This window comes from Delphinus delphis, chromosome 7 (genome assembly GCF_949987515.2).
Source record: "Delphinus delphis chromosome 7, mDelDel1.2, whole genome shotgun sequence".
Classification (NCBI taxonomy): domain Eukaryota; kingdom Metazoa; phylum Chordata; class Mammalia; order Artiodactyla; family Delphinidae; genus Delphinus; species Delphinus delphis.
In genome coordinates, this window is record NC_082689.1 from 29,359,757 (window position 1) to 29,382,919 (window position 23,163).

The 23,163-nt window shown below is 38.3% G+C and overlaps 1 protein-coding gene across 5 annotated transcripts; it reads right to left on the minus strand.

Moving 5' to 3' along the window:
• Positions 1–6,617: 6,617 nt before the first annotated feature.
• Positions 6,618–23,156, minus strand: FASTKD2 (FAST kinase domains 2). 5 transcript variants are annotated; one of them, XM_060016226.1, is made up of 12 exons: positions 23,103–23,156; positions 21,604–22,420; positions 18,532–18,635; positions 17,732–17,840; positions 17,312–17,435; positions 16,899–17,038; positions 15,595–15,767; positions 12,451–12,614; positions 11,253–11,465; positions 10,764–10,851; positions 8,956–9,070; positions 6,618–6,745 (listed from the first exon to the last, which is right to left on the minus strand). In XM_060016226.1, exons 2-12 carry the CDS (start codon positions 22,318–22,320, stop codon positions 6,743–6,745), a joined length of 1,950 nt encoding a protein of 649 aa, XP_059872209.1. In that variant the 5' UTR covers positions 22,321–22,420; positions 23,103–23,156; the 3' UTR covers positions 6,618–6,742. The 5 variants fall into 5 exon arrangements, 4 of the variants coding, with proteins under 4 accessions (XP_059872209.1, XP_059872208.1, XP_059872211.1 ...); XM_060016225.1 differs by lacking the exon at positions 6,618–6,745 and adding an exon at positions 6,778–7,974; XM_060016228.1 differs by lacking the exon at positions 6,618–6,745 and adding an exon at positions 6,778–7,974 and having other exon boundaries at positions 21,604–21,735; positions 23,103–23,136.
• Between the last annotated feature and the right edge of the window lie 7 nt (positions 23,157–23,163).

Consider the following 23,163-nt stretch of genomic DNA (forward strand, 5'->3'; position numbering starts at 1 on the left):
CAGATTGATATTAAAATCACAGTTAACATGAGTTTGAGAAATGTCTTGCTTGGTTTGTATTTCTAAGACAAAGACTGCCATGCAAGATACTGTCGCTTAGAAAAGCATATAGTACAACCTTTTTTTAAATGGGCAAGTAAATTCTCAAGTGTGACCAGCACTTCTTTGGTTGCCCCTGTTTTTCCTTAAAGCTACATGTTTACCCAAGATCACCCATTATTGGGCAAAATAGGAGGCTAAGACTGGAAAACTTGTTCTGATTTTACTACCCCAGCCTGGGAGAGTGCTTTGAGAAAAATGGCTGTGGATCATAGAGCACCCTAAGGAAAACTTGGAGGAAGCGGGATCATGCGCTCTTAAAACACGGTGGCCTGTGCGGAGTTCTGCACGGGGGGCAGCAGAGTACAGAGCAGGTACAGCAGGGGCACAGCCTGTGGACTGGACTGTGCAGGACCCCGTTTTAACTACCGCCTGCAGCAGCAGCAGCAGGAGTGACAGCAGTGGGTGCAAGTTTATGTGAACCTCAAGCTGGCGAAGAGGGCATTGCCCTTCCATTTCAATTATCTTTAATTGATTTTCTTGCAGACTAGCATTTAATTAGGTAGACGGAATATGTTTTGATGAGTGTGACACTGAAGCACTTCAAAGGTCCTAAAATATGATAGCATTGGCTTTTTTGTCTGATTTAAAAGTTATGACAAAAGTCTTTATATATTTAGTAAATTCCATGTCTTCCTCCCTCTACTGTATCTTTTTTTAGTAAAATAGGAAGGAATTTCCTGAGACAATTGGGCAAAAGCTTGATGCTATTCCCCTTTGTGGGTCCTAATGTAAAGAAATTGCCCAAGATGGAACTAGCAGATTTGCAGAGTTGCAAAATCGGGAAGTATGGAGAAAATTGGGTACAAGGAGAAAAAGTAGAAAATAAAGACAGGTGGGCTGATTTTGCCATTCACCTGCCAGTGAAATTTTATTGCTGCCTAGAGAAACCTCCTGAGGGTGAGGTACATGTAAAACCAACTGACAGTATATGTGGATATTCCTAGTGGGTCTTAGTCACGTGATATATGTGTCTTACCTTGAGTGAAATTCTTTAGAGAACTCAGGAAGTTTTAAAGAAAGGTATCCTATTATGTGTGTGTACATATAATACATATATACACATCCTATACACACACACATATATACTGTAGTATACTGTAGTATATATGGGTATGTATATATAAAAAGTGTATATATATATGTATATACTGTAATATATTATGCTATCTTTATCAGTGTTTATTGCTGATAACAGAAACCTCTCTAGTTCAAACACAGTGTGCTTAGTTGTCAACTTCTGGGCATTCACAGAAGGCCCCTTCTGCGTACAAGACGACTGGAAGGGCTGAAGCAGCAGCCTTTAACGCGACTTCCAGGAATCCCTCTGAGAACACCACCACAGAACTGGCCGTCCAGAGGAGCTGCTATCTCTGCTCACAGCCCAGAAGCTAGGTAATCAGGACCATGCTGCCTCGTTGCTAGCTCTAGCTCCGTATTACCGTAGCGACACTGCCCCCGGCAAAGTAGAAGCCCCATATCCTGCTGCACCAAACCCTGGGACCTCTGCTATTGCTATTCCAGAAAAATCCAACGTCCCTGACTGTTGGCAGAAATAGCAGAAATACGACCTCCATCTCATCTGGCTTTCTTAATCTCAAGCAGGCACATCTGTTTGGGGGAAGTTAGGTCACATCTGGAATTCAAGCCGTAAGGGGATTTGGGAAATGTATAGATTTTAGTTTTCTGGGCCCACCAGTGAGCCTAGCACACACATGTGCCACAAATGGGTTACAAGTGTGTCTTTTAACAGGAGGTATCTATTTCCTCAGCCTTCTGGGGAGCCACAAAGGGCTGGGCAGCCAATGGCCTCTTGGCCAGTAACCTCCTCACCTAATGCTCCCTAGAAGGTAGCCTGAAAAGCGTGGGGTCTGATGGTTCACTCAGCTCCTACGGATAAATAATATGGGAGGCGTCAGGCCCTCGCTGCTCTGCTGTGATGCTGTGTGAGGCCGAGAATGCATCCAGTCACCCAGACAGCTTCTAAGAAGCCTGCTGCTGAGTGAGCCACTGACCATCATGGACAAGAAACACGCTAGCTGCTGGGTCATTTCAAGGTAAGGTGCAGTCAGGGTTTGGGAAAGGCCAGCTCCTCATAAGTACAGCTCCAGGGAGATGCCCCAAATCTCTGTCTTATGTTTACTTATGTCTATTTGCTAGTTGCAGGGTGACTGCTCTATCAACACACACACACACACACACACACACACACTCACTCTATAAATTAGGACTTCACTGTTATTTGTAAATACTTGATATGAAAAAATTCAATTGCATTTGAGATCCACTTGTATTATCACAAAAAAATATCAACATCACATTTGTCAATGACAGAACAAGAAAGCTGTTGGGCTCTAAACATAATTTTTAATTTTTGAATGGTTTTAAAAATAGTTTAAAATTGTTCCATCGGTTACTTATGTAAAGCTTCCTGCCAATGACAACAAAGAATTTGATAAAATATTTTGATCAAGAATTGCATATAGCCATTTCAAGCATACAACTTGGTATTTAATGGTTATGTCTAGAAAGCAAGATCAAGCTTCTCATTAAGGAATTTGGAAAAATTAATGTGTTTGGGAATTTAACACAAAGTCAATATTTAAAATCTTCCTTAATACTTAGAATTTTACTGATTTTAGTTCTTATTACATCATATAAAGAAAATATATTTTTTCTACTAAGCTCCAAATAAACACCAAAATACACTCGCACTTAGTGCTATGAAAGCTGTCATTTTCTTTGTGCACCATGACATAAAAAAGATAAGGCTTGGAATGGAGTAGAATGAGCCAATTTGCAATATATGCCGCAGTGTCACATACACAAGATTTCCCAGTAAATGTAAGAAAGTTATTTACTTGCAACACTAACATTCTCAGCAAAGGATAATTCTCCTGGCTGTTTTCCCTTTTAAAATTCAGATATCAAAATTTAACACATGTACCTCCATGAATATCGTTCCACCTCAAAAAACCTGGGAGAAACAATTTTCAGATCATATATGGTCTCCCTTTGTATGTTGCCAAATCTTGTTCACCCTCCTCTGTTCAGCTCTGTACAGCTCTGAAAACCCAACGCAGTGACCCCTTTCCCCTCTGACTTCCTCTTATCTTCTGCTTTGTCATACATCAGATTATCTTTCAACATACAATAATGGTGTCTTATAAACAACTTGAGAGGATCTCTGTGTTAATTTCTTTATCTCCCCCATAGTTCTGGGCATATATTAAACTCTTAGTGGTTATCATTAATTTCTAAAATGCTGTTTGGGAAATCAAACAATAGAAATGGATTGAGATCAGCTAATGATTTGCTTTCTGATTTTAAGTATAATGCATATTCATTCTTGAAGTATGAAAAATAAAGTATGAAGAAAAATAAAATTACAATTCCATCAATACTATTCAGAAATACCACTTTCTACATTTTTATCCCTTTTCTTCCTTTTATGCACCTCTTGCCATTATTTAAAACAAAATTTGAATCCTCGTATATAGAGTCAGTGTTTGTTTCTCCATTTAATAGAATTGTAAAGTTTTCCCCTCATCATTAAGTAACTTATGGCACGTCCAGATAATATTTTACAAATATTAAAATGTCTTAGAATAGCACTTCTCAAATTTTCATGAGTATACAAATCAGCTGGGATATTGTTAAAATACAGATTCTGGTTCAGTGGGTCTGAGATGGGCTCCAAGAGTCTGCATTCCTAACAACCTCCCAGATGATGCTGATACTGCTAGTCTGTGGACCACATTCTGAGTAGCAAGTGCTTAGAAGATATATATTCCATTAACGATGAATGCTTAAATAGCTTCCAGTGTTTCGCTCATACACGGTGAAATATCAAATCAATGGAGTGATAAGTATCCTTACACATATTGTGGGAATAATACAAATATGTATCAAGTGTATACTAAGGGTGCATACAGGCGCAAAGATAATTAAAAATCTAACTCCTGGTCAATGTCAATAGATATCAATATTCTCAAGAGTCTGCATGCATATAGCTGAAGGGCATTCCACAGTGACAGAGAGCCCATCAGTGGTTTCTAGGGAACAAAGGGAAAGGCAAAAAGGGAGGAAACTTTTAGGGGTGGCGGATGTTCATTATCTTGATTGTGGTGATGTTTTCATGGATATTTTATATATATATATATATATTTATATTTATATATATTATATATATAATCTGTTAAAGCTTATCAAATTGTATGCTTTTAATATATGGAGTTTGTTTGTCAATTATACCTCAATAAACCTATTTTTTTTAATATGGGGAAAAAAGCCACAAAATGTGTTCCAGAAAGGTTGTATTAATTTACATCCCATCAGCAGCATATGCAAGCGCCTGCCTCATTTCCTTTGTCAGCACTGTAATCCTTAAAGAAAAAAAACCATGATGCTAATTTAAAAGGCAAAATCTCTCACTTGTTTGAATGTGTCTTTGATTACTAGTAGACTGAAATTTTTTCATGTTGATCAGCTCTTCACTTGTTTTTCTTTTGTAATGTGTGTTTATCAACTTATAGGAGCTCTTTATTTAGATATGTCATAAATAAATCACCTGTTTTTTTTCTCTTGGCTAGATGTTTACATTTGTGTATGTGATGTAATTATAACATAAATAGACATTTTAAATAAGTTCAAGAATCAAAAAAACAAAAACAAAAGCCAATCTTAACACTGCTCAAAACACAAACCAAAAAAGCTGTCAGGACACAGAATTAAAGATAAAAAAAATCAAAAATCTTTTACAACACCTATTTCTTCCACAAGGTGGCTGACTTATTAGCATAAAACTACATCAGAAGCAAGCCATATACATAAACATATCAACCTTATACCTGTCATATTCACTATTTTAGTTGATTAACACAGTAAAGTAGGTTAGTTTTATCCTCTTTAACATGAAGAGTTTGGTACTGAGGTATAACATATTTTGTGATTTAATCAGGAATAGTCAGAATTTGGATTTATAAACTCCCACCTTTTGTTTATTTATTGACCCTAATTGTGTTAGAAATGGGTCCATGAAATCAACCTGGGGTTGAGTAGTTTTTGTTTGTCTTGAATCAACTGAATAAATACCAGAAAAGGAGAATATTTACATATTCTCCTGGAGAGGAGAGTAAATCTTTATATTAACAATCCTGAGAAGACATATATATATATATATATATATATATACATATATTCATATTTTTAAATTTAGGTCTAGCATTACCAAGTGTTGATGAGGATACAGAGCAATGAATTCTTTTTGGGTTTTTTTTTTGTTTTTTTTAATTAATTAATTAATTAATTATTTTTGGCTGTATTGGGTCTTCGTTTCTGTGCAAGGGCTTTCTCTAGTTGCGGCAAGCAGGGGCCACTCTTCATCGCGGTGCGCGGGCCCCTCACTGTCGCGGCCTCTCTTGTTGTGGAGCACAAGCTCCTGACGCGCAGGCTCAGTAGTTGTGGCACACGGGCCTAGCTGCTCCGCGGCATGTGGCATCTTCCCAGACCAGGGCTCGAACCCGTGTCCCCTGCATTGGCAGGCGGATTCTCAACCACTGCGCCACCAGGGAAGCCCGAGAAGACATATTTTTAAACTGTTTTCCTTCACTCTATACCTGAGTCTCACAAGATTTTTTTAGACAACACAGCAATGAAGAATGCTAATACTAGTAATATTGGTAAAAGAGGAATGCTTCTTTATCTGTCATGCCAATTGGTACAAATTCAAGAAAACTAGTTCCTCCAAAAGGTAGTTACAAGTATTCACAAATTTGTCCAATCCTTTGAAAATGAGTCATAATTAGCCACCAGAAGAAAGAGATATGCACTTACCATGTAAAGAATGAAAATTTTAGTTTCCTTAATAGAATATTTTCAACTCTTGTTCTGAAGCATTACAAGGTTAAATCATTTGGTCAAGTATGCAAAACTAGATGACGTCTAACCTGGAACAAAAGTCCAGATTTCCTGAGGTACAAGCTCAAGAGCAGTAGGAGATGAAACGTGGAAATAACGTGGAAATCAATGATGTGGCTGAGGCTCCAGAAAATTCCAATTCTTTGAACTTTTACTTCCTCATCCATAAAATGAGGGAGGTGGATTAAATGACTGATACATTTCCTTCCAGCTCTAACCTTCTCTTAATGTAGGCAACATAAGTTGATAAAACCTGTGACAGATGCAGTCATACTGCTAGAGACCTTTTATTGCCAACCTGGGGTTTCTCGACTACTTTGTTTGTAAGTCCATGTCAGCTCAGGTTCAAACTCTAGCCCTATCCTATTTATGTAGCTTTGATAGTTTATCCTCTTATTAGATAAAAGGAAATAAGGGTCCCAAGAGATTAATAGCAGCTACAGCTCAAAGAGTTAAGATAATGAAAAGAGAGAATACATCCCAATACTTAGCAGTGCCTGGCACAGAGTAAGACGTCCAGTAATTGCACGTCTGCGTATTTGGGGTACCTTAGTCCATCCAGGATGATATTAACAGAATACCATAGACTGGGTAGCTTATAAAGAACAGAAATTTATTTCTCACAAATTAACTGTGGGAGAGGCTCGGAAGTCCAAGGTCAAGGCTCTGGCAGATTCTGTGTCTGGTGAGGGCCCCCCTTCCTGGTTCGGAGATGGTCATCTTCTCACTGTCCTCACATGGAGAAGTGACAGGGGAGCTCTCTGAGGCCTCTTGTACAAGATCACTAATCCAATGTATGAGGCCTCCACCCTCATGACCTAATCATCTCCCAAAGCTCTGCCTCTAAATACCATCACACTAGGGGTTAGGTTCCAACACAGGACTTGCGGGGATGGGGTGGAGGGGCGGCACAAGCGCTCGGTCTTTCACACGGGGCTAAGACAATACCAACTTATGTGGCACTCAGGTTTCACAAGCGGAACTTGCTGTATCCCCAGTGAGTCAAATACTAGGTAGACAGGCGTGTGACAAACTTGAACAAGTACTTCCACAAAAGGATGAACAAACGTAACTGAAAAACAGCCCTCGGGTCTGGCTCACAAAACAGCTCAGCTATATATTTACTTGAAAAGACTTTGTGAAATGGTGGGAGGGGAAAGGGGAAGAGGGAGAAAGGAATGACCTCACCAATGGCAAGGACTGTGGTGTTAGCAACCCACAACCTATCAATCTTAAGAAATTAGGACTCCTTGCCATCTCTGTACTATCTCATCTGCGTTTCTCTTAGTAAGGTCCACAAACCACTTCCACCTAGAATGCTTGTTACAACTGCAGATACCTGATCCTCACCCATTTTTAACACGCTACCTCGTTAATTCTTATACATTCTACAATTTGAGACCCTAGCCCAATTGCTTTGTGGCCAGTGCTTGAATGTGGTCCATACCTGAGTCCTAAAACAGCTTAGATTCCAAACCTGAGGACTGCCCACAGCAACTTACCTGCAACCCATCACAACTAAGAAACCAGTTTTGAATGCATCAAAGCTAATGAGAAACAGTAAAACCTATAGCTCGTGAATTTATGAAGTATCTGGGCACTGGAAGGAACAGGTATGACTGCAAAAATGACCCTTCTGGAATTTTCTCAGCATTTTCTAAAGTGCCAGTGAGAATATTTCTTTCATTCTCAACTTTAATTTTAGCAGTGAACTGAAATAACACTTTTTATTATGGTGAGCAGTCAGGTAAGTTCCATCGACAACTGAATTGTAGTCTTTATTAAAGTTATTTTTATAAATTTATGTCTAATAACATTAAAAGGTTGCTTTTTACTTTAACATGTGCTTTGCAAATTTATATCAGCAGTAGAAAGTGCTTCCTGTGAATAGATTTTACTCTTCAAAAATGTGACTGCATCCTTCATCTCTAGTTTTTCCATCTCCCAATTATTGACCTTACCAAAGAAAGAGGAAAATAATCAGTTTGCAAGAAGATGACGATGTATAAAATAAAAGCTAGTTTCGAGATCCAAGGATATTAAAATAACATCAGCCAACCACTTATAATTATGCACATTTTAGAAGTTTAGTAAGACTATGTGCTAGGGTCGAAGAAAGCTCTCACAGTGAAAATTATAAAAAAACTTTAAAAGTCCTCTAAAGGGTGCAAAAGATCCTTTCTTGGGATAATCTTCCTTAGAATATAAATAATAGCCAACATGAAAAAAAAAAGTGTTACAGATTAGCCCATTAAGAGAAATGGGCCATCTTAACCTTGGTAATCCGGGCATGATCCAGTTTTGGATACTAAAGTACCATAACGAAGATTCAAATATTTACATTCCACATTATATGCAGGACCAAATGAGTGGCATTTAGATAGGTCCTAACATTAACATAAATATAAATTTATTCGTATGGTTCTTGCTCCATACAGAGACATCTAGAGAGGCTGTTCAAGAAAAGTTGTGCTCAGAATCAAAGAAAGCAGAAGGAGGGAAGAGGAAGAAGCATCCTTATAGTCATCCAGCACTTTCTAGTGACAAACATCCTTAACAGCCTCACAATGGCCCATGAAAACAAAGCTTTAATTAACATCTTTTCTTCTCCTGTTCAAGATAACCTAGAAACTGAATATGGTTTCATGTGTCTTAAATTAAAGAAGTACACATATTATTTACATTTTTCACTTGACAAAAATGATTAAAGTTGACTAAATGCAGCACTTATAAAACCCCAGGTAAATAACAGTATCAGCTGAGTAGGAGCCAACTCACATACCAGAAAGGTTCTTTTTCAAAGAAAACAATAACTAAAACACTTATTCCGATACTGCTGACAATTCATCTAGTCCTAGTAACCAACTTCAACCACAACATTCCCAGTAGAATGAACATCAGTAACTGAAGACTGTTTCATTTGCATTTTTTTCTTACCAAGATCACATGAAAACCCATTACTTTCAAATGCCGCATTTTCATAGCAAGGAATCCTCTGGGGTGGGTTGAATCCAAACGGTACGTAGATCTAGGAACACAGAGTACAGCTACTCTGAAAACAAAAACACAAAACGTGAGACTAGTTACTAACGAGATGACCATGTACAATCTTGCTGCATCCTTGTTCTTTGGAGATTTCAAAGCTGAGCTCTCCACTTACCACATTCCTCACCATTCCCTCCTGTGTTAGTCCTTCACTTCCTCATTACCTAGACTATGCAGATATTCCAGTACATGAAGACTATTTTAGGAACCACAAGCTTATAAAAATGCTTTATACAAACAGTATCCCTTAACCATCTTTAAGAATGGCTACATTCTCGATGAGGAAAATTTTCAGATATGAAAGCACCCATTTTAGGGCTTTCCTGTGCAGAGCTAATCTCTGATCTAAACATAATTATTTATGCTGCTAGAAGCACTGATGTAGATAATACCAAATGGAAGATGCTCTGCTTGTAAATATTGTCTCCCAGAGACAGACACATTTAAAAGCCAGAATGGGGAGACCAAATACAAAAAAGAAAACACTAAGAGATAGGCAAGACCGTTGAAAAGATAAAATGTATACGTGTAACAAAAATGTGGAAGGTGTAATTTGTCTTTCATTGTTCATGGCCTTTTGGAAAGATTAAGTTCATTGGGGGAGACAAAGACATTTGTATCCTTACTGTCTTCTGTCATACTCTGGCTGTTATCTGAGATAAAGTAAGAGAAATTTCGTATCTTTAAAGGAACACTGATTCCTCATTTTTTCTCGGTACTTTAGGCTGAGAGCTACTACATTATATTATCATGCCAGAACAGATGAACACCTGAAAAAGAAAAATGATGTTTCAACTGGGTCAGAGAGAAAGCCTCTTTTTGAGGGAAGATGGGTAATAAGTAGAAGGAAGATAGTGGCTGAAAAAGATGGCCAAGGAACAAGCTAGGTGGATTTAGAAAGGTGCAAAAGTTACAGAGCTGTGTATGAGTGGAGAGGGATGAGTAGATAAGAGTTTGAATCCCTACAGACTTTTTCTGTGCCTCTCTCTACCATATTTACGTGCATGTGCTACAAAGCAGTAGGGGATATACGTCGCTTGGGGTCAGGATCCACGTCTGACTCATCTTTGTGTGCCCTACAGGCCCTAACAGAGCCTTTCCACAAAGAATGACTGAACACAGGGTGTGTGCAGTATGACCTGATCCAGATGCCTACAAGGCAGAATATTCTCTCAGGGAGTAGCATCAATTTCTCCCAGAAACACTCTCTGTACTGTGTGAGTCAAGGAAACTACTTCTAATTAACTTCAGTATGGTTTGATCCATATACAATACAGCTTAATTAAAAAGCTAAAGTTTCTCTACCTTTAGAAAGGTTTGGCGGTAGAGAAAAATATTTTTTGGGTATTTGATTTTAGTAGAAGCCTTCATTCTTTATGATCACTACTGCATTATCTTGTCAAAAATTTACACTGCACTGATGGTTTCAATTATGTTAGCACTGTTTTATTGAACTGTTTAGCTTTAAAACCTGATTTTAAAAAGTTGCCTGTTTCATTAAATGGACAACTCCAATCCACTGTCTTCAACCACAGGGTCCCACATTTATACCTAAGGGGTAGATTAATGGTTGTCCCTTGGTGCATTACAAGATCTATACAAATATAAGGTCTTTGTATTGTTACTGCTATTTAATATGAAGTCTTCGAGAATTAAGAGTTAAATTTAGAAAGCTCAGCAAATGCGTATGTGTAAACAACCTTTGAATATTTGTAGCAGAAGTTACCACATCCACGTCAGAAAATGGAAGCACTTGGCTCCTGTTAGCATCCATTCTGATTTCAAAATCTGAAAGAAAAAAATTGATACTAATTTTTCAAACATCGCTCCGAGTGATTTTTTGTTTGAAAAGGTATACTACCACTACCAATAATTATAATGGCAGCAGGTAAGCTATACTGAGCTTATTTACCATGTGCCAAATACTAGTCTGGATTTTATATGTATAACCTCATTTGTTGGTCACAGGAACCCTGTGAGGTGGGTAATATTATTATTGCCATTTTACAGATGAGGAAAGAGGCTGGTGAGTGCCTAACACACAGCACTAGTAAGTAGCAGAGTGAAAATCCACACGCAGCAGTCCAGCTCCAGAGCCAATGCTGCACCACACTAGACTGCTGCAGTAAACTCCTTATCTTTTGTCAGAAAAGAAGTAAAACAGAGGAAAATCATATGAAGTCCCATACCGATATAATAATTATGTGGCAACCATACACTTTTTGAGAAGCATCCTTCTCCCAGAAGGCTACTCAGCACCTCGGCAACCTTTGCATGTGGATGTAATGGCATGGAGGACAGCTGTGGCAGCACTAAGTGTGTGTCCTTGTGACAAGGAACATCATCAAGTTTTAGACAGGCAGCCAAAACATGAAGCTTGTGAACATTCCTCTCCACATCACCTTAAAAAAAAAAGAGAGAGAGAGAAAGAAAATTATAGTTAAGAAAAATATGAATGCTACATTTAAGAAATTGTATTAATGCACCTATAACTCTGATTATTTGCTTCTTATCAGGAGGAATCTCTCTGTGTCTCCCTAGGTCCCACAGTGTGTAGGTCAGCGCCCTGATAATGTTTTAAACTTTAAAATATCTTTCAAGGTGCTTTAGCCTCAACTCTTCACTGAACAGATGGGAAAATGCTCAGGAATGTTAAAATGCCTCCTGATTAAAGGCAAAGTTGGGACTAGATTCCAGGTCTCCTGGGTTCACGGCTGCTTCCTCCATGTTAGACTGCTTGAAAAATCAGCACATGGTGTTCCTTTTCCACACTTCAACTTTGGAATTTCATACTGTTGTTTTTAAAAGGATTTAAAATACTCTATTCCCAGATAATCATCAAATTTTACACATCTAGCCTGATATTGCTTCTCCTTATTTAATAGTAACGACTGAAAGACAACAATTAATTTGGTTCCAAGAGTAAATAAATTCACTACTTTGGTAACTACTTGGTTTCTTGATCTAACGGCTGTGCCCTCATTACAGGCCATGAGTGACAAAGTGTTTATAGCTGCAAAAGTTGACTTAACTTGGCTTCAAACGTGACACATATGGATTAGAAGTACAAACACCTCTGATCAAGGCATAAAGAACAACCTGAACATTTAGCCTTTGCACAGGTGCATGAAGTGTAAATAAAAAGAACAATGACACTGTGTTTCTCATTCTTGCCGTCTATGGGCAGGATCTGTCCCTAAAGGAGCCTCCACCGGTTTGCTGGTTTGAAGCATGGCCCTTTGACTTCACCATCATTGGTCCTTTCATCAGGAGCACCCGCTCCACACGTTTTAACTAACACTGCGGCAACTGAGACCCCAATCTGAATCACCTGGTAGCCTGGCAGTACTGCTTTATTTTAGTCACCACCGTGCACTGATATCCTACCTGACGTCAGCAGATCATGGATGATGTCCTTTTGAAGAAGCTGATTAATAGGGGCCAGGGGAAAATGGTTCATCAAGCAAAACGAACACACAGCATTCAACAGGTTTTCAGAAGTGATGTGGTGAAGACTACCAGTCAGAGCACTAGCCATAACTTCTAGGAACCTACAGGGGCAGAAAGGAGAGTCAGCTTTCAAATATGAAGAGTAGACAAGGTCATGGTAGAGCTAGTGAGGTGTCACAGAACTGACAGCTTTAAGGGGATAAAACAATCAGGCTTGCAATAAGTCTTCACACATCTTTCAGGTCGGTGACTATCTCATAATAAATACATACACTCAATAAATGTTAGCTACTACTACATGTCTTACACAGAGCAAATGTTTACAAGCTTTAACTCATTTAATTCCTATTCAAACTCTGTGGGATAGGTATCATTATTTTCTTCATAATAAAGATGAGTAAACAGGCTAAGCAGGGTCAACTAACTTGTCCAAGAACACACAGCCAGGAAGTAGCAGAGACAGCCCTGGAATCCAAGTTGTCAGGGTCCAGAGGCTTTTAACCATTGTGCTAGATTTTTTATCATGAGTAAGTCTTTAAGACCTGGAACTCCACTGCAGTTTTATAATCAATTACAATTCTCTAGCTATTAATACTCTGAGTTAAAAGAACTGCTAGCCTAATCCTACCACCCAAGCTAATGTTACGCAGTATAACAAAGCAGCTAAGCACAGAGGCAGAGAGGAAAGATCAAAATTAGGTAAGGTCACGTGTGCAGGGTGGCACTGCTGATAAACGGCACAGATACACTTTGAACCCAGGTCAATTTGACTCTTAGGGCATAAGCTATATATCATTATATAAGAAAAAGGAAGTATTGATACTTGCAGAGTACTGTGATAGTGTACAGGAAAGAAAGTAGATAGGGTAGCTTTGGGGATAAGGAGAATTTCAGTTAAGTGGAAAAGATGGCAAAAGGGAAGACCACTTGAAACTAACCCCTGAAAGTACATGCCATTCATGCTGTAATAACTAGCGAGGCTGGGGCACAGGCAGAGAGGCCCACAGCAGGGCAAGTATGCCCTGAAGTAAGCCCTTAGTACCAATGAGCCATAAAGGGAAATGTGAGATCAACTGGGAGGTCCCGTGAGGAGCAGATGGCCGAGTGAGGAAGGCTGTGACAGGCTAAGCAGGACTGCTAACAGGTCCTAGAGACAACAGTGAGGCAACACTTACTAAAGGGAGAACTGATGGAGTTTGGAGTATGCAGCAAGAAACAGCGGGGCTGCAGAGGACCGATCTGGAGCCCAGCGGTAATCACCTCCCCAGTCTCCTCGCATCCCACTTCTTATGCTGTTACCTCATGCTTCAGCGACACCAAAATCTGTGTCATTCCCCGCATGTACTCTGCTGTTGCTTTCCTTCCTGACCTGAATACGGAGCCCCTTCTACTCAGAATGGTCTTTCCATCGTTAACTGCTCTCTCTCCATCTTTCAAGATCTGCTCAGGTACCAACTCCTCCAGGCAGGATGCTTGGCACCCACCCTGAGCCTCCACTTCGCCAGGCTAGCATCCTGGTACATCCCTCCTCTATTCCTATATACACTGTATAAAACTCTATCACTTCAATGTTCATGCTGTATTTAACTGCAGAAAGGATTATGTCTCATTCATTTTTGTCTTAAGTACCTGAGTGCTTGGTACAAGTTTTCCGACTAAAGGAACAAATAAACTTAGATGAGGAGGAGGAGAATGTTAATGGAAAAGGAAGAATCAAGAATAATGAGCTAAAAACTCACCAAGTTGTATACATTGAATATGCACAGCATTTTACATGTTGTTATTCATACCTCGATAAAGTGGTTTAAAAAGCTCTAGAGCGCTTTTCAATTATGGAGCAGAGACAGGCTTATTGACAAATAATTGCAGCTATGTGTCAAGGCTCCACCAAAGAGTTATATAAGACATGACAAGCACAGGGGCTGTGATGGAGACAATTAAGGGAAGGCACATGACAAAGCTATATAAGACATGACAAGCACAGGGGTTCTGATGGAGACAATTACGGGAAGGCACATGACATGCAGTATGAACTGAGTCTCACAACAATGGAGAGCACAGTGGGCAGCTGCTTTTCTTGGCCCAGCACTTCTTTGATTACCTGCCCCAAAGAAATGGGCATGTGACCCAAACTCGTTCGATCAGATTTTCTCTTTTGGAAATCTGAATCTTGAGGGAAAACCACAGGGACAAAAAGCTGTTGGAGTCAAGCTACTCGATGGCAAAAAGATGACCAGTGAACCTTGCCACTGAGACCCTCAGAACTGCCCTAGTTTATTCCTCCAAGGCCTCTGTGACTGACACTCTAGTTTTTTTTTTTAATCTAACAATTACTGTGTCTGGCATTGCCTTAAGAACCTGACATAGATTAACTCATTTAATCCTCATAACAACCCAATACGATTAGAAATAACTCTTTATTTCTCATCCCCATTTTAACAGATGAAGAAACTGAGGCACAGATAAGTAACTTGCCAAAGTTAAGTAGCTAATGAATCGCAGAGCTAAGATTCAAACCTAAGCAAGGTGTCTCCAGGGTCTGCGCTTTTAATCACCCTTCTAACAAATGACAAATAACATGTTATATGCGTTTCTGGTTTTTAATGAAACTTAGAACTGTCCTAGAGAGGAAGGAAAGATGTTCTGGGTGGAAAGAAGATGAAAGAGCACAGCATGTTTGAGGAATTGCTGTGTTTAATAGCAGAAATGCACGGTTGTGGTTAAAATGAAAAGAATAGAAAGCAGTAGTCTGGGACCAAATGAAGAGTTAGGGTCAAAACTAAACTATAAACTCAGGAGCTGAGGGAATAAGCTGGGGGAGAGTTTGAAATGAAAACTCCTATGCTGAATTACCAAATATATTGCAAAGAACAAAGAAACTGGCAAAAGCAAAGCACATATCTTTAGCAAAGATAAAATAAAATTCTGTTTAACTTCATAAATAAGGAATATTATGTTTTATTTCTGGACATGGATGAAGGCCATGGATGGGTTCGCATGTAAGAATTCATTAAGCTTCGTAATCTTTTCTATAAATACGATATGTGGCAATAAAAAAGTAAAAAAAGAACAAGTACATACTCGTGAGTCCAGCATTTGTGGAAGTGATTGAGAGAAGAATACACATGAAGAATAGAGACAAGGCTTTTCACGTTTAGGAAGCCAGGTTCATCTGCTGCTTTCTTCATAAACAAGTCCATCAAACTAACAGGTCGAAAGCCAACGTTTTCAAATAAGATGAGGAGAAAAAGAACCTAAAAAAAGAAAGAATTGAGGGAAAACTTCTTAAGAGTTACAGTATGCTATTAGCAATCTTTTAGATCTCAAAATATTTAAACCGCAATAGAATTGTCCTGACTGACCAAATATTCCCTTAAAAGGAACAATTATCTTTTCCTTACAAAATCTGTTCCAGTTATTCTTGAATCAGAGTATCGAGTTAACAATCAACCTCTTTTTATAAGCTGAGAACCAGAGCACAGAACGGTTTCCATATTTCCATCTCATTTAAAATAAATATTTTCCTATACGCTTTTCATATAACAGCTCTGAAAATTACCTTTAGATATACCTCTTCTGAAGTTTTTCAAAATGACCAAGCCAATTTTGAACCGCTCTCCCTTCCAAACCTAGACACTTCCTAGATTCTAAGAGATAACTCAAAAATTTCTATGTTCAGTACTAATTTCTATAACTGAGAATAGAGCTGAAATACAATGATTAAATGTTCCAGTTCACCTCTCATTTCCCTCTTAGTCTTTCTCACAATAAGTACTTCTCTTTCCAAAACAATTTCCATACTAAAGTCAACCTCACCCTCCAAAGTGAACTAAACCAGTGACCTAACATGGTTACCACTACTTAACTACAAAAAGAAGTTTTTACCACCTGCTTCATTTAGATGTTTAATTAACACATGCCCTGAATTAAAAGGCTCTTACTCTGGAAGAAACAAGCAAACTTTCCATAAATAGAAAACACACATGAGCATTAAGTAATGACAGTTTATTCTTTAAAAAGCGTAAGCCTCTCACATCACTTATCTCCATTATTCTAAATCTAATAAAGGAAAAGTAGAAAGACAGAAATAATCCTTAGTATCCAACCAAAGTACCATACAACCTTTTGAAGAACAAATAGAAAAACAAACTTTGGACAATATAATTTTTGTTTTGGAGAGAAAGATGGTCCAGACATTATAATATATTAATAGGTAACCCCCAGACAAAATTTATAAGGAGCTAATTTTTCAAGCCGATTTAGCATTGGAATATTTTGGAATCTAAACCACTTTAAAATGATAGAGAAATTATTTCGAACGCTAAATAAATTAATACGTTTCTTGAAAGTTTCTGAGGCTTACTCTAAACTGTTAACATACTTACTTTTTTCAACTTCCAGATGTCAAAAGTTGTAGCCACATAATCTGCTATTCCCTTAAAAAGATCTATATTGAAGTACTGGAGGTCTCTGCAAGACTGCAATATGCTGATCAATATTTTAAAGGGACACCCGTGGATATTACCTTTAAGAATGAGTTAGAGAAACAAGAATCACCAGATGGTTTTGACTGTAAGATCCAAGATACTATATACACAGTACTTTTGTTTCTTTAGAAAAAAATAGCACTATATTTTGTTAAAAAAAACAAACAAACACTATAGGCAAAAATAAAATTTAGATCTAACGATATCATCAGATATTTTTCATATAACAGCAAAGTTGTTAAAACAAACAAAACAAATATAGTCCAGAACAGATCGGATGCTACAAATCATATAAGAAAAATTCCCCTTACTTGTGACTATCTTACTGCACTCATTCAAAAGGATAATGGAGCGGTGATTCATGGCGGCCAGTACTGCAAACATGCGCTGGCTATTCAAAACAGAAAACTGGTCTAATTCTTTCAAGGCTTTCATCTAAAGAAAAGTAAACTTAAATTTAATTTATCATTTGTGGCAAAATAAATTAAACTCCTATATTTAAATAAAAAAGGATAAAGTTTGAGCAAGATGACTCGGACAAACAGGTATATAGATAAATATACGTAAATATATATACAGATAAAAATAAATCTATTTCTATTTCACTTTAGCAAAGTTACATACAAAAGCATAATGTCCTCCTAATAAACTGACTTTAGGAGGTGATAGCAAATCACAAGAAATATTTTTTTCAAATTTTACCCAACAGAGAAAATTCAGAAGGTATTTACCTCCAATTTCCTTTTAAGACCAATCGGTGCATCTTTTCCAATACATTTCATTACAGCTTGTAATGTGAAGACACGTTCTATTTTCCAAACTTGCTGATCAACTAGCATCCTGTCATCAAACACAATAAATACCACAGTCCTAGGATCTTAATGCCAGGTGAGAAATCGTAAAAGTCATTTGGTCCAGCTTCTACTTCTAGGCAAGGAATATGAAGCCCAAAGAAATGATCTACCTGCCCAAGAGTGCAAATAGTGAAAGCTCCAGGACCAGCCTAGTATTGTTTTCTCTCACATTATTTTGCTATCTTTATGCATGAACAAATTTCAGGAGATTATATTAAGACATCCTAATGCATAGTCAATGAAAAAGGGAATTAAAAATTATTCTCATCAACCTATGACATTAGATTAGGTGCATCAATTTTATAAGTTGTAAAACTTAACCTCCTTTTCAAGCGGGGCCAGTGTCATGTGACCTCCACATAGTACCCAATTAACCATTATGAACTGAGTACATGTCAGTTATCCCCCAGCCCACATCAGTACTATGTTTTCAGATAATTTTAGATTTTAATGTTACCCACGCCTTTTATTTTATGGTGGACCCTGAAAGAAGCATTATTTCCAGCTTTACCTGATCCAGAGTCACTATTTTAAGTTTAATAAGGTATTAAAGACCATAACTACTAACAAAGTCTTCCATGCCCTCACTCCAAAAAAGGGAGCTCAACTTTCATCTTCGTTTTTGATTTAAGAGAAACAGAGAAAGGCACCTGAAGAAAGGGTAACAGAGTTCTCACCGCAATCCTGCTCGAAGAACATCCACATTCTTGCATGGCTCCATTGCCTCTAAGATAGTTGACAAAACTGAAAGACATTTCTCATCACACTCATTGATACGTTCCTATTGAAATATAATTACAAAAATACCACAGGTGATGAGCTCATAGTGGACTATCTCACCCAAGCAAAACCACTGAACTGATGCTTTCAACTAAAGGATTAAGTATCAAACCAATAACTCACAGAGTCTGTCCACAATAAACAGCATCTTTGGAAAACAAGATGTCATATGTAAGTGAATTTTCCAAATAATTGATACATTCTTTTATGTATCAACCATTTTTTTACATTCTCCATTATCACTGAAAATGATATGATATTGATTACCTTCCTCCCCTTCTGAAATAACTTTTATCAAACATTATTTTTACCTCTTCTTGAGACCCAAAGCCATCATGATGACAAGTGCAGTAATATTAGAGCTACAGGACAATTTTCCTACCCCTAAAGAATCTTACACAGCTGCGCTTACAATTTCCCTATATCCTTTCCTGGGTATCAAACTGCAACCTCAGTTGTGAACCTTCTGATTCACATCTGCTGTCACATGTTACCACCACTACCTGGATCTCAAGAGGAGCCCAGGCTTCATGGATCCTTCTTTCAAATCCTCTGAATTAGGGTACTAATTTAGGTTCTAGAAATGGTCTAATTTAGAAAACGAATAGTAACAACACAGCTTACCTAGTGCTCTACAATTTAATCATAACTAGCTTATACACCTCACAAGAGTACTTGTGATCACATCTGAAAGATGTAAGCTCTTTTGCTAAAATTACAATACATGGCTAACTAGTCACAAAGTCTCAAGTCAGAACCAGATAATGATAAGAAATAGATACTGCTGGAAGGAAAAAAGGTCTCATTCCCATGAGAGGGTTTCCATTAACAATTTATAGCATTCCATCAATACCTACTGTGAAAGAAAAGACCACTGGCTATGTATTTGAAGGGCAAACTTCACTGATGACATATTTCATCCCTAGCTAAAATGTCTTTGCAACATTCCAACATGTTAGTGAGATACAATTATACGTACAGTTAACCTGGCCCCAAATATCCACTGTCCATTCCTCACCAATGCAGATACTATGCTGATATGAATACCTGTCCAAAGTTCATTTAGAGCATCACTGACCAGGTAGAGCGACTTACTGTAATCACTTTTAAATAACTATATAGGGAACACAGTCTACCAAAAAACACGGATATTCTGCGGTTTAAACACTCACACACGACACACAAATTAGTTCCTGGGCGAGAACATGGAAATCATAGTAATGTAAAAAGTTAAAGTTAAAAACTCTCATATACCTATGAACCCAATTCTTGAATTCTATAGTAGGATAGGATATATATCAGATCATCCTCAGGAAACTCCTGTCTTCAAAAATAATTATTTAATTATGATCATTGAGTTCAGAAGTCTGAAGAGTCCACTCTTAAAAGGTAAATGATTACTTTAATGAACTCATCTTTTCCTCAGCCAATCTGGCATCATTTCAGTGACATCGAACAGGACACTGACTCCTTTGTTTGAAACTAAAATTGGCTCCTTCCTCCATTCCATTTCCCACTCCCACCGTAATCTAAATACAAATTGGAGCACGTTGATGACCTCTGCTTAAAATATTTCACTGGATCCCCATTGCCTACAGGATAAATCCGAACTCCTTAGCCAGGCAGAAAAGGCTCTTCACGATTCATCCCCTTTTTCCCCAACCTCATGCCTTGCCATGACACCCAACCCCACCTCCTTGACAACCACAGACACAGTTTCCTCTCCATTCCCTCAAACTCGCAACCCCAGTATTCTGTACCTCCAGCCACAATGAACTACTTTCAGCTCCACAAACTATTCTCCAGGATTTGAACATACAGTCTTCTCTGCTTGAAACACCATCCCCTTCGCTATCCATCTTCTAAGTGCTGGCCATTTCTTGGACTCAGCTTAGCCATCATCTCCTACTGGGCTTGAATTTTAGCTCTACTATGTCGAGGTGTTTGTTCATTCACGCAGCAAATATTTATCAAGTACCTACAGATAGTGACACTAACGGGTATGTGACCGTGGGCAAGTTATTTAACCGCTCTAAGCTTAAATTTCCTAATCGGTAAGATGAAAGTAACAATACCTACTTTTAAAAACTACACTGAGAATTACATGAGACAATCCTCTTTTCAAACTTTGTACCTATCACTGCTTCAAACGGTAATCCTGTATCCTCCTCTCCCATCACCTCTTCCCATCATGAAGGCGTACTCCTGCTAGGTTTGAAGCCCTTGTAATGCACTCTCTATATTTTTCTTTCATTGCACTGAAAGCTCTATGTGGCCGTTATATTGTAACTGTATTCCCTATGCTCAGCACCATGCCTACAACATAGTAAATGTATGACTCATCAGATGAACATTGGTTATTTTTGTAATTACCTACAAAATATCTGTTGTCCCCTCTAGGTTATAAGGGCAGGGATCATGGCTTCTATATCTTTACATCCCTAGTGACAAGTCTAGTAACTGATACATAGTTGACACCCAATAAATGTTTACTGTATGAAGAAATCAATCCAGTAGCTGTGTGACTTTAGCCAAGTTAACATCACTAAATCTCTTTCCTCATCTGCTAAACTGAGGTAACATCAACCTTACAGGGCTATTGTGAAGATTAAATAAGACAACACAAGAAAAAGGTATAGGTAGTCAATAAATACTAGTTCCCTTCCCTTCTCTCCTTCTTTCAACTACCCAACCTTTCCTTGTATATTTTGTACCTCTCCCCATTTTAGCTTATTCACTATTACTCAACTCCAGAGAAGAAAAATGGGGCAAGCTTTCATAAATTTCTACAGCAAAAAGATCTGGCTAACTTAAGGACTCTAAATCATATAATATCTATGCAGAAACAAATATAAACTACCATCCCAAAGATAAGTTTCTTTCAAGGAGGCTACATGTCTACGTCCCATCATTCTTTCAAGATATGCTAAACCAAGTAAAAGTATATTTAAGGCTCCTTTTGATTTTACCTGGACCACCCTCAGCAAAGTCTGTATGAGTAGCGTATTCTGAGGGATCCCGAGCTTCACCATAGCATGAAGACTAAACAGCAGGTTGTCGTAGTGCATGATCTTGGCTTCTCTCATAATTTGTTCACACAGCTGGCTAAACATAGGGTGGTTAAACATCAATTGTTTTTCAAAGCGCTTCTGGTCATCAGACATCCGTTTGGCAATTGTCCACATGGCTGAGAAATAGTTACTACTAGGAAATGTAGGTGCTTTTGAAAATATATCTAACACGTCACTCAGGGAATTACACTCCTGAGACAGTTTTCTACAGTTGATCGGGGTTGGTTTTGTTCTCTTGGTGAGAACATCTTCATTGGAAGCCTCATGATGAAAGTTTTTCTTCAATCCATTATCAGAGACAAAGTGTTTTGAGTTAAAGGACAGCCTTCTAGGACAAAGTAGTCTGTCAACTGTAAGGACTGTTGCAGTGCTTATGCCCTTTGTTTGAAAGCCATCACCTCCTGATTTAAAAATTAAGGCATCCTGAAAGAGATATCTAATAGATGACTGCATTCTATTATCAAAGTTACTTAAGAGCTTTCTTGGGTTCCAGCTTGAATAAACAATTTTTGGTCTGCAAAATCCCGAAGGATACAGCCTCACAGTTCTGCCTGTTAGAACTAAAGTACTGAATTGTCTGATGTTCCATAAAAAGGAACCTACTCTGTTATTCATTTTCCTAGCCACTGAAACACTTTCAAATGGCTTTAAAGTTGTCAAGATCACACACACATGTCGCTTCTAAATATGAAAGAAAACACATGTCGTCGCTTTCCTGTAGGGGAAGGGGTTATAAGAGAAATAAAAATTAGAGTAAAACGTCTACTTAAAAATATCAAATGCATTTAACAGAGACTAAAGTGAGAACCTAGGGAGACATTAAGATTTCCGTTAAAAAGGTAAAACCATGTTAGCAATATGGGCTTTCTCCATTTCTACCACAATGTGTATATACACAGCCTTAAAGGTGCAAGGTTACTTTGGAAGTAATCGTTGTACAAATAAGGTATTAAAAAAATAAAAAAGGAAGTGGGTTTCTGACGTAAAAGTTTTCCTGCTTTCTTTGCAGTAAGGCATTTTATGTTACCACTGCCTTGAAGATGTCGTCAATGAAAAACAAGGGTTTAACCTTGATGTATACTTTTTAACACAAGAATTTAACTACAGGTAAACACGAACTGTTAAGAATAAGGACTTGGACAAGTAGAACGGCTCAGAAGCAGCAGCAAACTAAAGTGATGCACGTGGCCTGCGCTTGTCTGGAGATAACAACCAGACAGTCTCACCAGGTCTCAGAACCGGTGTCAGGGGTCCGTCCTTCCGGAGCTGGACCTCTTAGTATTAACCCACCTCCCTAAACTTACTTCCCGGGCAACTCCTGAGACCTTTCTCTGAAAGGCGAGAATTCTAAAACGTAGTACGACCACCTGTTCCACCTATGCTCGTCCTCCACTCACCTTAGTTCAGAGCCCCCTGGTTATACAGAGGCGCGGCCATACAGCTTCCCCGCGAGCAGAG